General features: G+C 44.3%; 1 protein-coding gene across 3 annotated transcripts; it reads right to left on the reverse strand.

The window, feature by feature from the left end:
* Positions 1 to 8,326: 8,326 nt before the first annotated feature.
* On the reverse strand, positions 8,327 to 19,097 carry PCGF1 (polycomb group ring finger 1). 3 transcript variants are annotated; one of them, XM_075194390.1, is made up of 9 exons: positions 18,967 to 19,097; positions 16,503 to 16,608; positions 14,891 to 15,043; positions 14,641 to 14,715; positions 14,427 to 14,535; positions 14,027 to 14,060; positions 13,848 to 13,931; positions 9,784 to 9,864; positions 8,327 to 8,626 (listed from the first exon to the last, which is right to left on the reverse strand). In XM_075194390.1, exons 1-9 carry the CDS (start codon positions 19,054 to 19,056, stop codon positions 8,579 to 8,581), a joined length of 780 nt encoding a protein of 259 aa, XP_075050491.1. In that variant the 5' UTR covers positions 19,057 to 19,097; the 3' UTR covers positions 8,327 to 8,578. The 3 variants fall into 3 exon arrangements, with proteins under 3 accessions (XP_075050491.1, XP_075050490.1, XP_075050489.1); XM_075194389.1 differs by having other exon boundaries at positions 13,848 to 13,934; positions 16,503 to 16,605; positions 18,967 to 19,096; XM_075194388.1 differs by having other exon boundaries at positions 13,848 to 13,934; positions 18,967 to 19,096.
* Between the last annotated feature and the right edge of the window lie 931 nt (positions 19,098 to 20,028).

Consider the following 20,028-nt stretch of genomic DNA (forward strand, 5'->3'; position numbering starts at 1 on the left):
TGGGGGGAGAGAGAGAGAGAGAGAATGGGGGGAGAGAGAGAGAGAGAGAATGGGGGGGAGAGAGAGAGAGAGAATGGGGGGGAGAGAGAATGGGTGGGAGGGAGAGAGAGAGAAAATGGGGGGGGAGGGAGAGAGAGAGAGAGAATGGGGGAGAGAGAGAGAGAGAGAGAGAATGGGGGGGGAGAGAGAGAGAATGGGGGGGAGAGAGAGAGAGAATGGGGGGGAGAGAGAGAGGAGAATGGGGGGGAGAGAGAGAGAGAGAGAATGGGGGGAGAGAGAATGGGCGGGAGGGAGAGAGAGAGAAAATGGGGGGGAGGGAGAGAGAGAGAGAAAATGGGGTGAGGGAGAGAGAGAGAATGGGGGTGAGGGAGAGAGAGAGAATGGGGGTGAGGGAGAGAGAGAGAATGGGGGTGAGGGGAGAGAGAGAGAGAAAATGGGGGTGAGGGAGAGAATGGGGGAGAGAGAGAGAGAGAATGGGGGGGAGAGAGAGAGAGAGAATGGGGGGGAGAGAGAGAGAGAGAGAATGGGGGGGGAGGAGAGAGTGAGGGGACACCGAGACTGTCTGTATTACATGTGTCCTTGAGAGAGAGGAGACACAGGATCTGTCTGTATTACATGTCTCCTGTATTATATTTCTCTCATCCTCTTTCTTAATCCAGATTCTCTCCTTCATGCTCTCTCTTACCCTCTTCCCCATTCTCTCCCTCCCTCATTCTCTCTCTTCCCCATTCTCTCTCCCTCTCTCTGGGGAAGAGAGAGAGCGAGAGAGAGACGGGGTGGAAGAGAGAACTGGGGAAGAGAGAGAGGATGGAGGACAGATTGAGAGAGAAAGGATGATAGAAAGATAATACAGGACACATGTAATACAGACAGTCCTGGTGTCCTCTCACTCTTGGGACATGTGTAATACCAGACAGTCCCGGTGTCTTCTCACTCTCGGGACACATGTAATACAGACAGTCTCAGTGTCCCCTCACTCTCAGGACAAGTGTAATACAGACAATCCCGGTGTCCCCTCACTCTTGGGACACGTGTAATACAGACAGTTCCGGTGTCCTCTCACTCTTGGGACATGTGTAATACCAGACAGTCCCGGGTGTCCCCTCACTCTCGGGACACGTGTAATACAGACAATCCCGGTGTCCCCTCACTCTTGGGACACGTGTAATACAGACAGTTCCGGTGTCCCCTCACTCTTGGGACACATGTAATACAGACAGTCGAAGTGTCCCCTCGCTCTCAGGAAACGTGTAATACAAAATTATGAAAGTAAAAGAATTAAACATATGTATTACATTTAAAAACATTAATTATATTGTTAGCCCTTTTTATTTTATGATCAGATAAGTTATGTTTGAAATTATTGTACATTTGTGTGAGTATCCTTCACTCTGTTCTGCGTCTACGTACAGGGAGTACTGTTTATAGAAAGCAGATTTCCACCCAGATTCAAATCTCAAAGTATCTTTAGAAACACTTTGATTTGAATATGAGCGGAACTACACGCAGGTTACCTACTCTTTTTAACCATGAAAATTACGGCCAAATTGCGTTCGGACTTGAATCAGGCCCAGTCACCAACAGTTTTGTAAACTGATCTTAAGACTATCAGGGGAGGCCCGGCCGGACGCGACACAGAGAGGGGAGAGACCCGGCCGGCGGCGACACAGAGAGGGGAGAGACCCGGCCGGCGGCGACACAGAGAGGGGAGAGACCCGCCGGCGGCGACACAGAGAGGGGAGAGACCCGGCCTGGCGCCACACAGAGAGGGCAGAGACCCGGCCGGCGGCGACACAGAGAGGGGAGAGACCCGGCCGGCGGCGAAACAGAGAGGGGAGAGACCCGGCATGGCGCGACACAGAGAGGGGAGAGACCCGCCGGGCGCGACACAGAGAGGGGAGAGACCCGGCCGGCGGCGAAACAGAGAGGGGAGAGACCCGGCCGGCGGCGACACAGAGAGGGGAGAGACCCGGCCGGGCGCGACACAGAGAGGGGAGAGACCCGCCGGGCGCGACACAGCGAGGGGAGAGACCCGGCCGGGCGCGACACAGCGAGGGGAGAGACCCGGCCGGGCGCGACACAGCGAGGGGAGAGACCCGGCCGGGCGCGACACAGCGAGGGGAGAGACCCGGCCGGGCGCGACACAGCGAGGGGAGAGACCCGGCTCGGGCGCCACACAGAGAGGGGAGAGACCCGGTCAGGGCCAAGACCCTTTCTAACAATGCAGCGAGGTGGCTAGAGCTGACCTCACAAAAGAAAGCCAGGAACAGGAATAGAGAGACAGATCTAAAGCCAGGGATCACGAGAAAATCATCATCACCATTTATTTATATAGCGCCACTGATTCCGCAGCGCTGTACAGAGAACTCACTCACATCAGTCCCTGCCCCATTGGAGCTTACAGTCTAAATTCCCTAACATATACACACACACAGACAGAGACTAGGGTCAATTTGATAGCAGCCAAGCCTACTAGTATGTTATTGGAGTGTGGGAGGAAACCGGAGCACCTGGAGGAAACCCACGCAACACAGGGAGAACATACAAACTCCTCACAAATAAGGCCATGGTCAGGCATGCTGTGAGGCAGAAGTGCTAACCACTAAGCCATGGTGCTGCCCGGTAGAACAAGGAACAGGAATGGAGAAGTCGCCAGAACGGAGTTCACAAAAGAGTCAGGAACAGGAATAGAACAAGAGTGCTGGAAACTGCCTGTAAAGCCGGAATAAACAGACAGTTGAGATTTGGGTCTATGCACAAATAGGTAAAGACTGCAAGGACTGAGGTGACAGAGAGAGAATATGAAACAGAAAGTTCAGCCCCCACCACCCACCAGAAAGCAGGGGAGGAGATGGAGGGTCCGGGAAGAGTTCTGCTCTATGTATCTCATCTCTTGCAGCCAGGTGATGAGAGAGAAGGAAAAGACAGAGAAATTCAACCCTTTACTTTCCGAGTCTGCAAGAGTTTACTCAGCGGGGGAAGGAAATACGTGTCAAATCAACCAGCCCCCATACATAGGAGATAACGTGCCCCGTTCCCCCCATACATGGGAGATAACGTGCCCCGTTCCCCCCATACATAGGAGATAACGTGCCCCATTCCCCCCATACATAGGAGATAACGTGCCCCATTCCCCCCATACATGGGAGATAAGGTGCCCCAATCCCCCATACATGGGAGATAACGTACCCCGTTCCCCCCTGCCCCCCATACATGGGAGAAAACGAGCCCCATTCCCCCATACATGAGAGAACACGTGCCCCATTCCCCCCAGCTCCCATACATGGGAGATAACGTGCCCCGTCCCCCCTGTCCCCCATACATGGGAGAAAACATGCCCCGTTCCCCCCTGCCCCCCGTTCATGGGAGATAACATGCCCCATTCTCCCCAGCCCCCAAACATGGGAGATAACGTGCCCCATTCCCCCGTACATGGGAGATAACGTGCTCCATTCCCCCCATACATGGGAGATAATGTGCCCCATTCCCCAAACATGGGAGGTAACGTGCCCCATTCCACCCCAGTCCTCATATATTTCCTCTCCTCCACTCTTATCACCTCTTCCCACTCCAGAATCCAAGACATTTCCCGTGCAGCTCCCCTTCTCTGAAACGACCTCCCTCGTTCCATCCGTCTCTCTCCTACTCTGTGCTCCTTCAAACGTGCACTCAAAACTCACCTCTTCCTCAAAGCCTACCAACCATCTACTTAACCCCCATCTCCTCCCTTTAGCTCGTCCTCCCTTCTCTCCTCTTGCCTCAACTGGCTCCTCTTGTGCCTGGTCTGTTTACCCTTCCTTAGGATGTGAGCTCGTATGAGCAGGGCCCCCTCCCCTCCTGTCCCCATACCTGTTCTTCCGCTCCGTCTTTACTGCATATGACTGGCCGGAGTTTCTGTAGTATTGGTACTTTTTGTTCATTGTTCTGTATGGTTTCACCCTGTATAGTCTACTGTTAGTACTGTATGCGGCGCTGCGGATACCTTGTGGCGCCTAACAAATAAATGATAATAATAATAATATATGGGAGATAACGTGCCCCATTCCCCCCATACATGGGAGATAATGTGCCCCATTTATGGGACGTAACGTGCACCGTTCCCATCCCCGCCCATACATGGGAGATAATGAGCCCCATTCAGTCCTCTCCCACTTCCTACATGAGATAAGGGAACGCCGATTCAAACAACACCACCCCTTGCAACCAACAAAATGCATGTGAAAAACAAAGACATTAGAAAGAAAAAAAAACTACTATACCCTACTTGCATAAGGTGCATACCCCCCCTAATAACGAACACTTTGTGGAAGCACCTTTTGCTTTTATTATATCCGTGAGTCATTTTCCATGTCTCTATGAACCTCATACACCTAGGGGTAAATGTATCAAGCGGCCATGTTTTCGGCAATTTAAAATCGCGGGAGGTAACCGGCGATTTGAAGTTCAAAACCGCCATATGTATTAAATAGCGATTTATATTCTGATCTTCCAAATTGCTGTTTAACTCTCGCGATTTGCAGCAATTTCAAACTCACCTGTGTTTAGCTGTAAATCGCCATTTTCAAACCAATACTCCTTTATGATTGGCTGAAAGTTTTACATGCAAAACTTGCGGGATTTTCTCATTAACATTATAAAAAGAAAGCTACTTCCTTATTGGAGCTGATGGGGCTTCAGGAGCATAGAAAGAGCAGGTGGCAGTGTAGATTAGTTTGTGGGAAGGAGTGTGGAAAGTGTGGTCTGTGTGTGTTCTTCTCGCTTAGTTGATTTTGTTTCAATTGTTTGTCTTATTGCCAGCGTGTTTATTAATATTTATTTGCAGAGTGTTCTTTTTTTAGTGTTTACTGTATTTACCCTGTCCTTGGTTTGTTGTTTTGTATATGTCCAATGGGGCAGGGAATGATGTAAATGATTATACATTCTGTGTATGAAGCTGTGTAATATGGTGGCGCTATATAAACAATAATAATAATGTACATCTCCCGACATCTAGAGGGTATATCATACATACCAGACACCCCTTTAATGTACATCTCATATATCACACCCAGAACTGCCATCTAGTGGATGTATCACATATAACATCCAGACACTGCCATTGAGTGGATGTATCACATATAACAGCCAGGCAGTGCCATCTAGTGGATGTATCACATATAACTGATAGGTATTGACAGAAATAATGCTTTACACTGTCTCGTCTTACTCCTCCGACCAAACAGGTTAAACATCTGACTCGCGATATAAAGGCGGATGAAACATACTGGAATCTGAACATTTCTAACTGGATCTGTGAGAAATATTGTGTCACGTCTGGAAGCCGAAACTGCGTTCTATTATTTTCCATTCTGACAAAGCCCATTGCATAGATTAGAATATTTGTGTAAACTGTTAGAGACGTGGCCAGATGCCCTCATTTCAGCTTCCTCTTTAAACTTCATAAAATCCACTACTATGGTCCTCTACTTCTAGGGCTGCATTCTATGTCTCTCTTGGTCCATACCCCACACTGTCCCACTTCATCCTACCATCTCCCCACCCTTCACCTGGTCCATACCACAAACTACACTGTCCTACTTCATCCTGTCTCTCCACACTTCACCATGTTGTGACATGATGAACCTCCTGTGCAAACCCTATGTGTGTTGCTGGGGAGCAGCTGGCTTGCCTTGACACCGTCCCCTTTATTAATCCCAATTGGGCCCATCTAAATGCAGTAGGCGGGACTTCTGCTGCTACCACTAGGCTCCTTTGTAGCACCTAGAACAACTTCCTTCTGGGTGCTAGTGCACCCCCCCTGCTGGGCTTGTAACCCTGACCTCTTCCTTTAGATCAGGATTGCTGTGGATGGATCCCCCTGGCCTATCACACTGGTCAGAGCTGCAGGTAGTAGATAGAGCGTTGGTACTGGATGATGGGTCCCAACCTCAAAACAGCCCGATAACGGATTAGATTGGGTCTAATCTGTAGGTCACAGGAATTACAGCAGGTAAGTAGGTGTCAAAGCAGAATCTTGAAACAGTTTTATAAGTTCCTGTAGTCCTAATAAGGACAGTTACAAGCTAGGTTGTGGTACTAGTGATTTTGGTCAAACAAAGCTCTCTTTATACACATTCTGACACACACGTTATCAAGTGGTAACACTGACCCCCAATCCTAGATGGCTCTGCAAAGACTGAGATATTACATCAGATATTTAGTATCAGGATGTAAATCTTCTCCAAACTTGTATTTCAATGCAATGTTAAAAAAAAATTCACCAATCTATGATTTTCTATCTCTCTGACAGAGGACGACAGTCCAACAACTACCTGCTGTGTATACAAGATAAACAAATTGTGGTCATTCACAGATGAAAAAGGTCTAATTAGCCTAAGATTACCTGCCTTCAGAAGTTACAAAACAGATCATCTCCAACAAACCGCTAGTGTCAGAAATCAATACACGCAGTACCAAAAATCAGTACATGTGCAATGACACACAGTGGCGCCTGCACCACTAACTGAAATAAACTAGTCTTTACCCCCAAACTGTCCCACTTCATCCTATGGTCTCTCCATGCTTCACCTGGTCCATACCCCAAAGTGACCCTCTTCATCCTATGGTCTCTCCATGCTTCACCTGGTCCATACCCCAAAGTGACCCTCTTCATCCTATGGTCTCTCCATGCTTCACCTGGTCCATACCCCAAAGTGACCCTCTTCATCCTATGGTCTCTCCATGCTTCACCTGGTCCATACCCCAAAGTGACCCTCTTCATCCTATGGTCTCTCCATGCTTTACCTAGTCCATATCCCAAAGTGACCCACTTCATCCTATGGTCTCTCCATGCTTCACCTGGTCCATACCCCAAAGTGACCCACTTCATCCTATGGTCTCTCCATGCTTTACCTAGTCCATATCCCAAAGTGACCCACTTCATCCTATGGTCTCTCCATGCTTCACCTGGTCCATACCCCAAAGTGACCCACTTCATCCTATGGTCTCTCCATGCTTCACCTGGTCCATACCCCAAAGTGACCCACTTCATCCTATGGTCTCTCCATGCTTTACCTAGTCCATATCCCAAAGTGACCCACTTCATCCTATGGTCTCTCCATGCTTCACCTGGTCCATACCCCAAAGTGACCCACTTCATCCTATGGTCTCTCCATGCTTTACCTAGTCCATACCCCAAACTGTCCCACTTCATCCTATGGTCTCTCCATGCTTCACCTGGTCCATACCCCAAACTGTCCCACTTCATGCTATTGGTCTCCACACTTCACCTGGTCCATACCCCAAACTGTCCCACTTCATGCTATTGGTCTCCACACTTCACCTGGTCCATACCCCAAACTGTCCGTCTTCATCCTATGGTCTCTACATGCTTCACCTGACCCATACCCCAAACTGTCCCACTTCATTCTATTGGTCTTCACACTTCACCTGGTCCATACCCCTCAACTTACTCTGTTCCACTTTATCCTGCAAATCAATGACGATAATCAGTGTCCTGTCTTATTTCTTCTAGATCCTTATTGTACTTTTTCCATTGTTGCTGGCATCCATACAAGAGCTTATACACCACCCGTCACTCCAGCCACCCAACATTCTCTGCTCCTCCCTGGGCCCCGGGCTCTTCTCATTGTAGCATTACCAATGTGCTACTAACACGAAATCCACCTCATCCAGATGGCCTGACTTCTTTACTTCCTGGATGTTTAAGTCATGTGAACTAAATCAATTCTGATAGTACTATCCTTCTAACCTCTCACTACTTTCCTGGGATGTGCTGGTCCTATATCTCCTCACCACATGTAACCACCCAGTGTTCCTGATACCAAATACTCCTGGATCCCTCGAGGTCACTGCTCAGGAACCATAGATCATTTATCTTATACCATATAATATAGGTCTCCTTTCCACCAGAAACTACAGATTCTGTGTCATTTTTTAAAGAAAGTCACAGGACCCTTACACTCACTATCAGCTCTTCCAGCCCACCAACCCTTATTCCCATAAATGTTAAATTTTCCTTGTATAATCAGAATTTAAAGGCACAAATGTGGACTCTTCCCAAACCACTAATCTTTACAAAGGGGGATTCCTCTCAGCTCAATAGATCAAATATGGACCCTTCCTGTCCTGGCCTATTTCAAATTTGAAACCTTCCAGCTCATTAAACTGTAAAACTAAATCACCCTAAACTTCATGGCATCCAGCACCAATTCTTACTCAATGGCAAAGCTCCCAGGCTGAAGATCCACTATAAGCATCTTCTCTGTCATTCTTCTCAGCTTCCCCACGATGTCCACAACAATTCACTGGGAAGGGGGGACTTCAATTACTTATAGAAACATTTTTTTTTTTAATAATTAAATAAAACACAAAATAATCTTTCCACTGTAAAAATAGTCTATATAAGAAAAGCGTAAAGGCACGGGTGGGACAGGAGTCCTCAGAGTAATGGAGAGGTCGGAGTTTCCACCATCTTCTGTACCTGCCTCATTCAGCGACTGCGCACATTCCTCTGGCCAATAAAGGGAAATCTGTATTTACACATGGACACGGGATATAATCAGTCTATAAATCTATGTCACCTCCTCTTCTCCTTCACGCTGTAGGACAGAACGAGGGGAGCAGGCTGGAAAACAATGTAAAATCAATTATAGAAAGTCATCTGTGTTCTTCAGTCTGCAGGGCAACCAGCACACAATGACTAGAAGACTTAGGGATTGGTCTGCTGGCTGAGTCCCTACTGGTGGATGGATAGATCTCCTGTCACTAAACAATTCATAGTATAGGACAGACAGAGACAAAGCAAACCCCTTAATGGGGGGCCAGATTGTGACCTTGTTATTTAATAGTGCTTTGGGGACGGTACAATACACTAAAACCCCATTACTGACAAGTCACTGATTCCCTGTCTTAAACATTACTCTCAGCATCTATTAAACTTTCTGAAAAGCTGAGAAAATAACACGCATACTTTCCATCCCTCATCCATCACTCCAGCCACTTCCTGCCACCCAACCACCCGCACCCGTCACTCCAGCCACCACCCGTCACTCCAGCCACCCAACCCCACCACCCGACCATCACTCCAGCCACCCAACCCCACCACCCGTCACTCCAGCCACCCAACCCCACCACCCATCACTCCAGCCACCACTCGTCACTCCAGCCACCACCCAACCCCACCACCCGTCACTCCAGCCACCACCCAACCCCACCACCCGTCACTCCAGCCACCACCCGTCACTCCAGCCACCACCCGTCACTCCAGCCACCACCCAACCCCACCACCCGTCACTCCAGCCACCACCCGTCACTCCAGCCACCACCCGTCACTCCAGCCACCACCCAACCCCACCACCCGTCACTCCAGCCACCACCCAACCCCACCACCCGTCACTCCAGCCACCACCCAACCCCACCACCCGTCACTCCAGCCACCACCCAACCCCACCACCCGTCACTCCAGCCACCACCCAACCCCACCACCCGTCACTCCAGCCACCACCCAACCCCACCACCCGTCACTCCAGCCACCACCCAACCCCACCACCCGTCACTCCAGCCACCACCCAACCCCACCACCCGTCACTCCAGCCACCACCCAACCCCACCACCCAACCCCTCATCCGTCACTACAGCCAGCCCTCATCTGTCACAACAGCCACCCCCGCATTCGTTCTCCAGCCACTGAACCACGCCATCCATCACTCCAGCCACCTCCTGCCAGCCCACCCGCCTCCAGTTAATCCACCTAACCCTCCACCCTTCAAGTTAGCCGCTTACCTTGCCATACCAGTGCGTCAGCCATAATTGCTTCATAGTCATATTGTCGGGGAGGGTCTTGTTGTCGAACAACAACTGAAACTGCAAAAACATGAATCGATTCCATTAGGTTACTGAATTATATTTTAGTTAATCGTTCTGTAACATTATAATATTTACAACAAAACAAAAGAAATCTCTGGCGTTAATATGAATGACAAAGATCTCTATAAAAAAAAACACAATTTTTAAGCAGGTAACAAATGCAGCAGCTCCCAATAGGAGGTAGTGTTACCCCTCCAAACAAGGTATACAGAAAGGAAAACAGAGAATTGCGCAGAAGTACCTAATAGGATTTAATAATAATAAAAAATGTCAGACAACTGTACAAATTACATATATCACATAGTTGGACCCACAAGGTTGAGATAGACCGTATACTATGTATACACCCGCTCTTCTAAAAATAAAAAATTGATAAAATAAAATATAAATATAGAAATATAAACAAATCTCGGTAAGGAACAGATCACATAGCCTCATAAACATACATATATGGTGATGTAACTCAATACACCTATCTATCACCAGCTGGTAATTATAATTGGGATATCCAAATTTAGGATATAAAAAAGGCAAAAAAAAAAAAAAAAATTGTTTGCTCTTCAGATGATAAAATACAGTTAAAATTGAACTATTACATGTACATGCAAGAATTTATTTCCTTTCTGGAATTTCGATCTTCCAAAGAACTATCCTTATGAGGATGAATTATATATAATATCCAATAAGCAGACAAGGCAAAAGGATAATAAGATGTTGTTGATTATCCACAAAATGAAGTCTCTTGCCACAATCACGACTCGAGAAACATTGTGATCTTATGTATAGAACCACACTGTGTGTGTATAACATCAAACAGAGACACCGCTTCTTATCGCTTAAGCGGCTATTGGAAATCAAACACCACATGTCTCCAAGAATGACAAAAGTTCCGTTATTGTGGATCTGATGTAAAAAATATCCAGTAAACAAACATGTGGAGATAATGAGATAGTGTGAATGATCAATAGAATAAAGTCTCTTGTTGCAACCGCGGCTGAAATGCAATTACAATTCTGTATATAAGACCATACTATGTATGTAAATTGTCCAGAAGAGGTGCAGCTTCTTACCGCTTCAGTGGCTCTATAAAGTCAAAAAGACCACATACCTCTAGGGATCCAAGTCGGCTGATGACCAGTGCCTGTCAGCAATGGCAAAGAAAAAACACCTTGCCAGAAAACAGTCCGGATAAAAAACACAGCAGTTCCTTCGGTGCGCACCAAATCCGGATCCGGACAAACAAATGACGTGTGAATAATTGAATCCACTAATGATAGAATTTCAAGCTCGGTAATAGTAATCAAATTACTCGGGCACTCAAACATTGACAGGCAACATAAAACAAGGTGACGCGTTTCGTCTGATAGACAGACTTTTTCAAGCAGTGTTATCCCATCTGGATAGTTGCCCTTTTTAAAGGTAGTATTCCTTCATTTAAGTACGATCATCTGTTCTGATCTTTTTGAATCTTAAATGTACAGATGTCCTTTGATGCACTTAGACGAAATGCATAAGATTATCCGATCTTCTTATACATATAAGTAAATTCATGCATATATAAATTGAAAACTGAAAACATCAACATGGCAATACTAACACTAAAAATCAATATAATAAAATAAAAATAAATAAAATAAAAAATATATATAAAAAACAAATACATAAATTAAGATCTAAGTATTCCAATCGTTAAATTCCAGGGTTTCGTTCAAACCTTCTGGATGTAGTGTTTGTAATTAAAAAATCCATGACACTTCACTTTTGCACAATTTCCTATAACGATCCCCTCACCTATCTGTGGACAGAATCTTTCTATTCCAGTTATCTTCAAACCCTTCGGATTGTTACCATGAACTTCCGAGAAATGTCTAGAAACACAGTGTTTCATGTAGCCCTTCATGACATTTTGCCTGTGCTCTCTGAAACGACTTTTCAGAGAGCGAGTGGTGCGACCCAGGTACTGGAGTCCACAGGGGCACTCCAGCACGTAGATGACAAAAGTGGTCTCACAATTAATGTATTGTAAGATAGGAAAAACCGATTTATTCACTGTAGACCTAATGTTGGTAGCTGCTTTTTGAATAAAATCACATGTTAGACAAACATTCTTATTACAACCATAACACCCTGGTTTTTTAGATGGTAACCAGGATTGGGCCGTCTTCTTTCCGTTTTCTATTTGATCATTTTTATTATTTTTATTAGATCTCAAAACACTTGGTGCTAATAAATTTTTTAGATTATTATTTTTCTTATACACTACTATTGGAGTTTCATCCAAAATATTACTCAGAATATTAGCCTGATGCAGGATCTTATAGTTGTTAGTTATAATCCTCTTGATCAGATGAGATTTGTTGTTATATTTTGAAATATAAATAAGAGAATTGTCAAAGCCTTTTGAGTTAGTAGAGTTATCAGGTTGAATTTTATTTTTTGAAACTAATAAATCGCTTCGTTCTAATTTGGAAGCATATTCTTTGGCATCTTCTAACAAATCTGACGGATACCCTCTTTCAGAAAAATCCAATTGCATTTTGTTTGCTTGTGTTTCATAGTCATTCTTAAGAGTACAATTCCTTCTAATCCTACATAATTGTCCCTTGGGGATATTTCTGATCCACGGTTTATAATGGGCACTTTTGAAATGTAGATACGTATTAGAATCTACAGGTTTGTTATAGTTATTGGAAATAATTCTATTACTAGTTTCTTCTATCGTCAGGGTAATATCCAGGAAATTGACAGTAGAACAACTGAACTGATGAGTGAAAAACAAATTATAAGTGTTAGTGTTAAGAAAAGAAACAAATTCTGAGGCCAGTTGAGCACCTCCATCCCAAATAATGAATAAATCGTCTATATAACGGCCATAGAGCACCAGGTTCGCCCCATACGGACCACCCCAAATGAGGTTGTCCTCCAAAGCCCCCCATGTAAATGTTGGCGAAGCTAGGGGCAAACCTGGTGCCCATGGCCGTCCCAAGTATCTGTAAATAATACACTGAGTCAAAAAGAACCTCTTCTGGACAATTTACATACATAGTATGGTCTTATATACAGAATTGTAATTGCATTTCAGCCGCGGTTGCAACAAGAGACTTTATTCTATTGATGATTCACACTATCTCATTATCTCCACCTGTTTGTTTACTGGATATTTTTTACATCAGATCCACAATAACGGAACTTTTGTCATTCTTGGAGACATGTGGTGTTTGATTTCCAATAGCCGCTTAAGCAATAAGAAGCGGTGTCTCTGTTTGATGTTATACACACACAGTGTGGTTCTATACATAAGATCACAATGTTTCTCGAGTCGTGATTGTGGCAAGAGACTTCATTTTGTGGATAATCAACAACATCTTATTATCCTTTTGCCTTGTCTGCTTATTGGATATTATATATAATTCATCCTCATAAGGATAGTTTTTTGGAAGATCGAAATTCCAGAAAGGAAATAAATTCTTGCATGTACATGTAATAGTTCAATTTTAACTGTATTTTATCATCTGAAGAGCAAACAATTTTTTTATTTTTTTTTTGCCTTTTTTATATCCTAAATTTGGATATCCCAATTATAATTACCAGCTGGTGATAGATAGGTGTATTGAGTTACATCACCATATATGTATGTTTATACATGTTTATGAGGCTATGTGATCTGTTCCTTACCGAGATTTGTTTATATTTCTATTTATTTTATCAATTTTTTATTTTTAGAAGAGCGGGTGTATACATAGTATACGGTCTATCTCAACCTTGTGGGTCCAACTATGTGATATGTGTAATTTGTACAGTTGTTTGACATTTTTTATTATTATTAAATCCTATTAGGTACTTCTGCGCAATTCTCTATTATAATATTTACCAATTTAATTTTATCTCTGTTTTACCAGAACCTGAGCACAACTGATAAGTCTCATTATCGGAGAGTTTACTCAGTTTACCCCAGAGGGTAGCCCCCTGGGATTATTTACCTGTGGGAGAGGTACACTGAGGCGATGACAGAGAACCCGACGCAGGTGACGAATCTCTGAGCGCACGGAACATCTGACGTATTTCTGCTGTGAAGAGAAATCAACACAAGGTTACACAGAGACCCGAAATGTGGGCACTATGGTTCAACGATAGAGTAATAGTCACAGAATAAAGTTACCTGTAAAATGAACTTCTTCTTGTCCTTCCCAGAACTGAAAAAAAGAAAAACAAATGAGTACAAAGTACCTCTCAAGCCCGGATCAAGGTTTCACTAGTCTGGCAGTGTCGCCCCCAGGTCCAGAATATAATAACACCCACATCCCACACGCACCTCTCCCCGGATCCAGGAATACCCCACAACCACCCAGACTGTCCACAGACCCAGGCTTATCCCACCATCACCCTAACCCCCCACAGTGACTGCCCCTGGATCCAGGAGAACACCTCCCCCACACAACCTGTCACTGGACCTAGGATTACTTAATAACCCCTCCAACCAACACAGCCTGCCCCCCGGTTCTGAAATTACTCCTCCACCACCCTCGTTCTCTTCTCACATCTATTCCAATATATCTCACCCGACTTTCTCCAAGCACAGACAGACATGTTCATCATTCCTGTAGTAGTGTGATGTGCTCTGAGAGACTGCCAGAGAGAGCGACAGGCGTGAGACATCCACCACTGGATCTAGAGAAAAGGAAAGACAAGTGAGCAGCACTGTGGTGAAGGCACCTGTCCTACGGTGTAACAGCCAGAGGGAGTCTTCACTCCATTTACCGTGGTAACAATTACCTTCAACTGCGCTTGGCTGCAGGACTCGTTCTAGCCCACGTGACTGATAGAATTCCCGGATCCTGCTGTCCTCATCTGAGAAACACAAAGCAAGAAGAGAGCGATATTTCCATTAGTCATAGACCCCGGGACAAGGAAGGGGGGGAGTGGCGGAGGGACAGGGGGGGGGGGGGTGGCGGAGGGACAGGGGGGGAAATGGTGGAGGGACAGTGGGCAGGGGGAAGGACAGAGGGAGGGCACTCGTACTCACTCTCCTGCAGCCGCGGCACCAGCTTGTACACAATGTCCTGCATCACTCGGTCTAGTTTTAGGTTGAGAAGTGGTTGGGTTTCGTGGATCTTGATGTTACATAGAGGACAGTATTTACTGGTCTGCAGGTATTTTACTATACAGCTCTTACAAACTGAGGGAGAGAGAGAACACAGAGTGTGACAAACGTATGATCAGTAACCTGTCATAGATCATGTGCTGTATGAGGCTGTGCTACCCCTAAACAAGGAGCCCCCACAATACTGGGGACAGAGCAGCCAGTCTGAGCATGGGAGATGTGCCACCCTATAATATATATATATATATATATATATATATATATATATACACATACATACACACACACACACACACACACACACAGGGTGATTCAAAAGTCGCAGTACACCCTTTTATTTCAAAAACTCTACAGGAATTGGGCCGATTGGCCGATTTCAAGATGGCGCCCATGTTTGGTACATACCGTAAAAGACAGACCACGTCACCCATACCTTACTGGAGTATTCAGGTTTCCCAATTTCCTGTAGAGTTTTTGAAATAAAAGGGTGTACTGCGACTTTTGAATCACCCTGTGTATATGTGTATATATATATTTTGTAACAAAAGGAGGCTTTTAGCTGGCAATATACAGAGAAAGCAGGGAAGTAGAGTAAAACATTTGTGCAGTAATGCACCTAGAGTGAAGACTTATGTATGAAAAGCAATAGTTTAAATTTGGTTAAACTTACATGATCTGAAATCCTTCCTCTCAGCAAACAGACAGGGCGTGTCTGGTTGTGTAAACAGAGGCAGTGATGGGTGTTTTCTTTTAAAGAGAAGGTGGGTGTGCAAGCTGTCCATCAAGCTAAGGCTGGGGGAGGAGCATCATGTATAAAAGCTTGTTTCTTTCATTTGTTCAGGGAGACCAATGCTGGGTGAGCTGGTGGTCCTGAGAGAGAGCTGGACTATGTATAGCTAGTGTTTAGGGTCTCCATGATTGCTGTACAAGTATACGGTGTCAAACATTTACCATCCTGACAATAAAGCACCATAAAAAGGAAATTGTTGTTCGCGTGTGCTTCTGCAGTAGCGGGCTCTTGCCACAAGATTATATATATATCTATCTATATCACATAACAGGAAAGGCACTCACGTTTGTAGATATTTCTCCAGCCTGGGTGCAGGAACTCCAATAACATGAATGCAAAAAATTGTATAATTAGGAGGCACTCACAGGACTTTTCCAGATTATTAAAGTATTTATTCCATTAAAAATAGGTCCTATTTTTAATGGAATAAATACTTTAATAATCTGGAAAAGTCCTGTGAGTGCCTCCTAATTATACAAATTTAAATTATATATATATATATAATGACACAGTGGCTGCACTGTAACACACCATCCACACCCAGGACATAATCCGATCGCTGGATAAAGGTGCATACACTGTACACAAAGCACAGATACCTTCTATATGGCTGCAGCGGTCCCGTCACATACAGACAGCACTGTACCAGTTAGTAGAACCAGCACACAGGAACCGTGAGGTCAGCCCTCCTGCACACAGCGGGCTCAGTCTATTACTGCCTCCAGATCACGTCTGTGTACTCACACGTATGCAGACATTCAGTGATGGTCGTGGCATCTATGAAGTATCCGGCACAGAGATAACATACAATGTGTTCATTCAGCTCCTTGATCTTCACTTTCACCACCTCCTGCGGGAAAGAGACGCCAGGTCACTGGCTGAGCAATATAACACACACAGCAGAGCTCCTCACAATGACTGCCGGAGGAAGCATGTAGGTGAAAGTACTCATCCCCATATAGCAGTAAGACTAACAGGACATGGAGACCTAGACAAAATGTACAAACTGAGGACCCTCCCGTGAGGGACGGGGGACCACACACTTAACTTGACTATCCCCAAATGTCTGTACAGGACTGTGACGAAACAAGCTTGTTATACCAGCCTGTCCCTCGTTTCTCACAAAATGTGGAGCCTAACGTGTACTTTTCATAGTCCTGTTATATACATATATATAATGACAGGGGGACATGGGGTACTATAGGGAATATATATATATATATATATATATATATATTTATTTTGACAAAAGGACATGGGGGTAATATAGTGGATATATACAGATATATATACAGGGTGATTCAAAAGTCGCAGTACACCCTTTTATTTCAAAAACTCTACAGGAATTGGACCGATTGGCTGATTTCAAGATGGCGCCCATGTTTGGTACATACCGTAAAAGACAGACCACGTCACCCATACCTTACTGGAGTATTCAGGTTTCCCAATTTCCTGTAGAGTTTTTGAAATAAAAGGGTAAACTGTGACTTTTGAATCACCCTGTATATATATCTGTATATATCCCCTATAGTACCCCCATGTCCTCCTGTCATTATATATATCTGTATATATCCCCTATAGTACCTGCATGTCCTCCTGACATTATATATATCTGTATATATCCCCTATAGTACCTGCATGTCCTCCTGACATTATATATATCTGTATATATCCCCTATATTACCCCCATGTCCTCCTGTCATTATATATATATCTATATATATCCCCTATATTACCCCATGTCCTCCTGTCATTATATATATCTGTATATATCCCCTATATTACCCCCATGTCCTCCTGTCATTATATATATCTGTATATATCCCCTATAGTACCTGCATGTCCTCCTGTCATTATATATATCTGTATATATCCCCTATAGTACCTGCATGTCCTCCTGACATTATATATATCTGTATATATCCCCTATAGTACCCCATGGGGATATATACAGATATATATATAATGACAGGAGGACATGGGGGTAATATAGGGGATATATACAGATATATATAATGACAGGAGGACATGGGGTAATATAGGGGATATATATAGATATATATATAATGACAGGAGGACATGGGGGTAATATAGGGGATATATACAGATATATATAATGACAGGAGGACATGGGGTACTATAGGGGATATATACAGATATCTATAATGACAGGAGGACATGGGGATACTATAGGGGATATATACAGATATATATAATGACAGGAGGACATGGGGTAATATAGGGGATATATACAGATATATATAAAGACAGGAGGACATGGGGTAATATAGGGGATATATATAGATATATATATAATGACAGGAGGACATGGGGGTAATATAGGGGATATATACAGATATATATAATGACAGGAGGACATGGGGTACTATAGGGGATATATACAGATATCTATAATGACAGGAGGACATGGGGTTACTATAGGGGATATATACAGATATATATAATGACAGGAGGACATGGGGTACTATAGGGGATATATACAGATATATATATAATGACAGGAGGACATGGTGATACTATAGGGGATATATACAGATATATATAATGACAGGAGGACATGGGGTACTATAGGGGATATATACAGATATATATAATGACAGGAGGACATGGGGGTACTATAGGGGATATATATAGATATATATAATGACAGGAGGACATGGGGTACTATAGGGGATATATACAGATATATATAATGACAGGAGGACATGGGGTACTATAGGGGATATATACAGATATATATAATGACAGGAGGACATGGGGGTACTATAGGGGATATATATAGATATATATATAATGACAGGAGGACATGGGGGTAATATAGGGGATATATACAGATATATATAATGACAGGAGGACATAGGGTACTATAGGGGATATATACAGATATATATAATGACAGGAGGACATGGGGTACTATAGGGGATATATACAGATATATATAATGACAGGAGGACATGGGGATACTATAGGGGATATATACAGATATATATAATGACAGGAGGACATGGGGTAATATAGGGGATATATACAGATATATATAATGACAGGAGGACATGGGGTAATATAGGGGATATATACAGATATATATAATGACAGGAGGACATGGGGTAATATAGGGGATATATACAGATATATATACAGGGTGATAGATAGATATATATATATATATAACAGGAAACTCAAACACCTCGTTCCTCAGAGGATCCATCTTATACACGGACTGCAGCTGATTCCGGAGCCGCATCGAGTTCACCATCGCTCCCTGCACCGCAGCCATCTTCCTCTTCCCAGTGACCTCACTTCCGGGAGACAAACATGGCGGAACTGGTTACTGTGGTAACTGCCGGTCACATGACATGACAGGTGGATTCATATGACCTGCCCCTAGCAGTATAATGAGACCTCGTTACGTCATAGATAGCCACGCCCCTTTACGCTATATACCCCTCACTGTGCTTCTACCCCCTCATATTACACTATTACCCCTCACTGTGCTTCTACCCCTCATATTACACTATTACCCTCTCACTGTGCTTCTACCCCTCATATTACACTATTACCCCTCACTGTGCTTCTACCCCCTCATATTACACTATTACCCCTCACTGTGCTTCTACCCCTCATATTACACTATTACCCCTCACTGTGCTTCTACCCCCTCATATTACACTATTACCCCCTCACTGTGCTTCTACCCCTCATATTACACTATTACCCCCTCACTGTGCTTCTACCCCTCATATTACACTATTACCCCTCACTGTGCTTCTACCCCTCATATTACACTATTACCCCTCACTGTGCTTCTACTCCTCATATTACACTATTTACCCCTCACTGTGCTTCTACCCCCTCATATTACACTATTACCCCCTCACTGTGCTTCTACCCCTCATATTACACTATTACCCCCTCACTGTGCTTCTACCCCTCATATTACACTATTACCCCCTCACTGTGCTTCTACCCCTCATATTACACTATTACCCCTCACTGTGCTTCTACCCCTCATATTACACTATTACCCCCTCACTGTGCTTCTACCCCTCATATTACACTATTACCCCCTCACTGTGCTTCTACCCCTCATATTACACTATTACCCCTCACTGTGCTTCTACCCCTCATATTACACTATTACCCCCTCACTGTGCTTCTACCCCTCATATTACACTATTACCCCCTCACTGTGCTTCTACCCCTCATATTACACTATTTACCCCTCACTGTGCTTCTACCCCTCATATTA

The sequence above is a fragment of the Mixophyes fleayi genome, unplaced genomic scaffold (assembly GCF_038048845.1).
Source record: "Mixophyes fleayi isolate aMixFle1 unplaced genomic scaffold, aMixFle1.hap1 Scaffold_3325, whole genome shotgun sequence".
In the NCBI taxonomy this organism is placed as follows: domain Eukaryota; kingdom Metazoa; phylum Chordata; class Amphibia; order Anura; family Limnodynastidae; genus Mixophyes; species Mixophyes fleayi.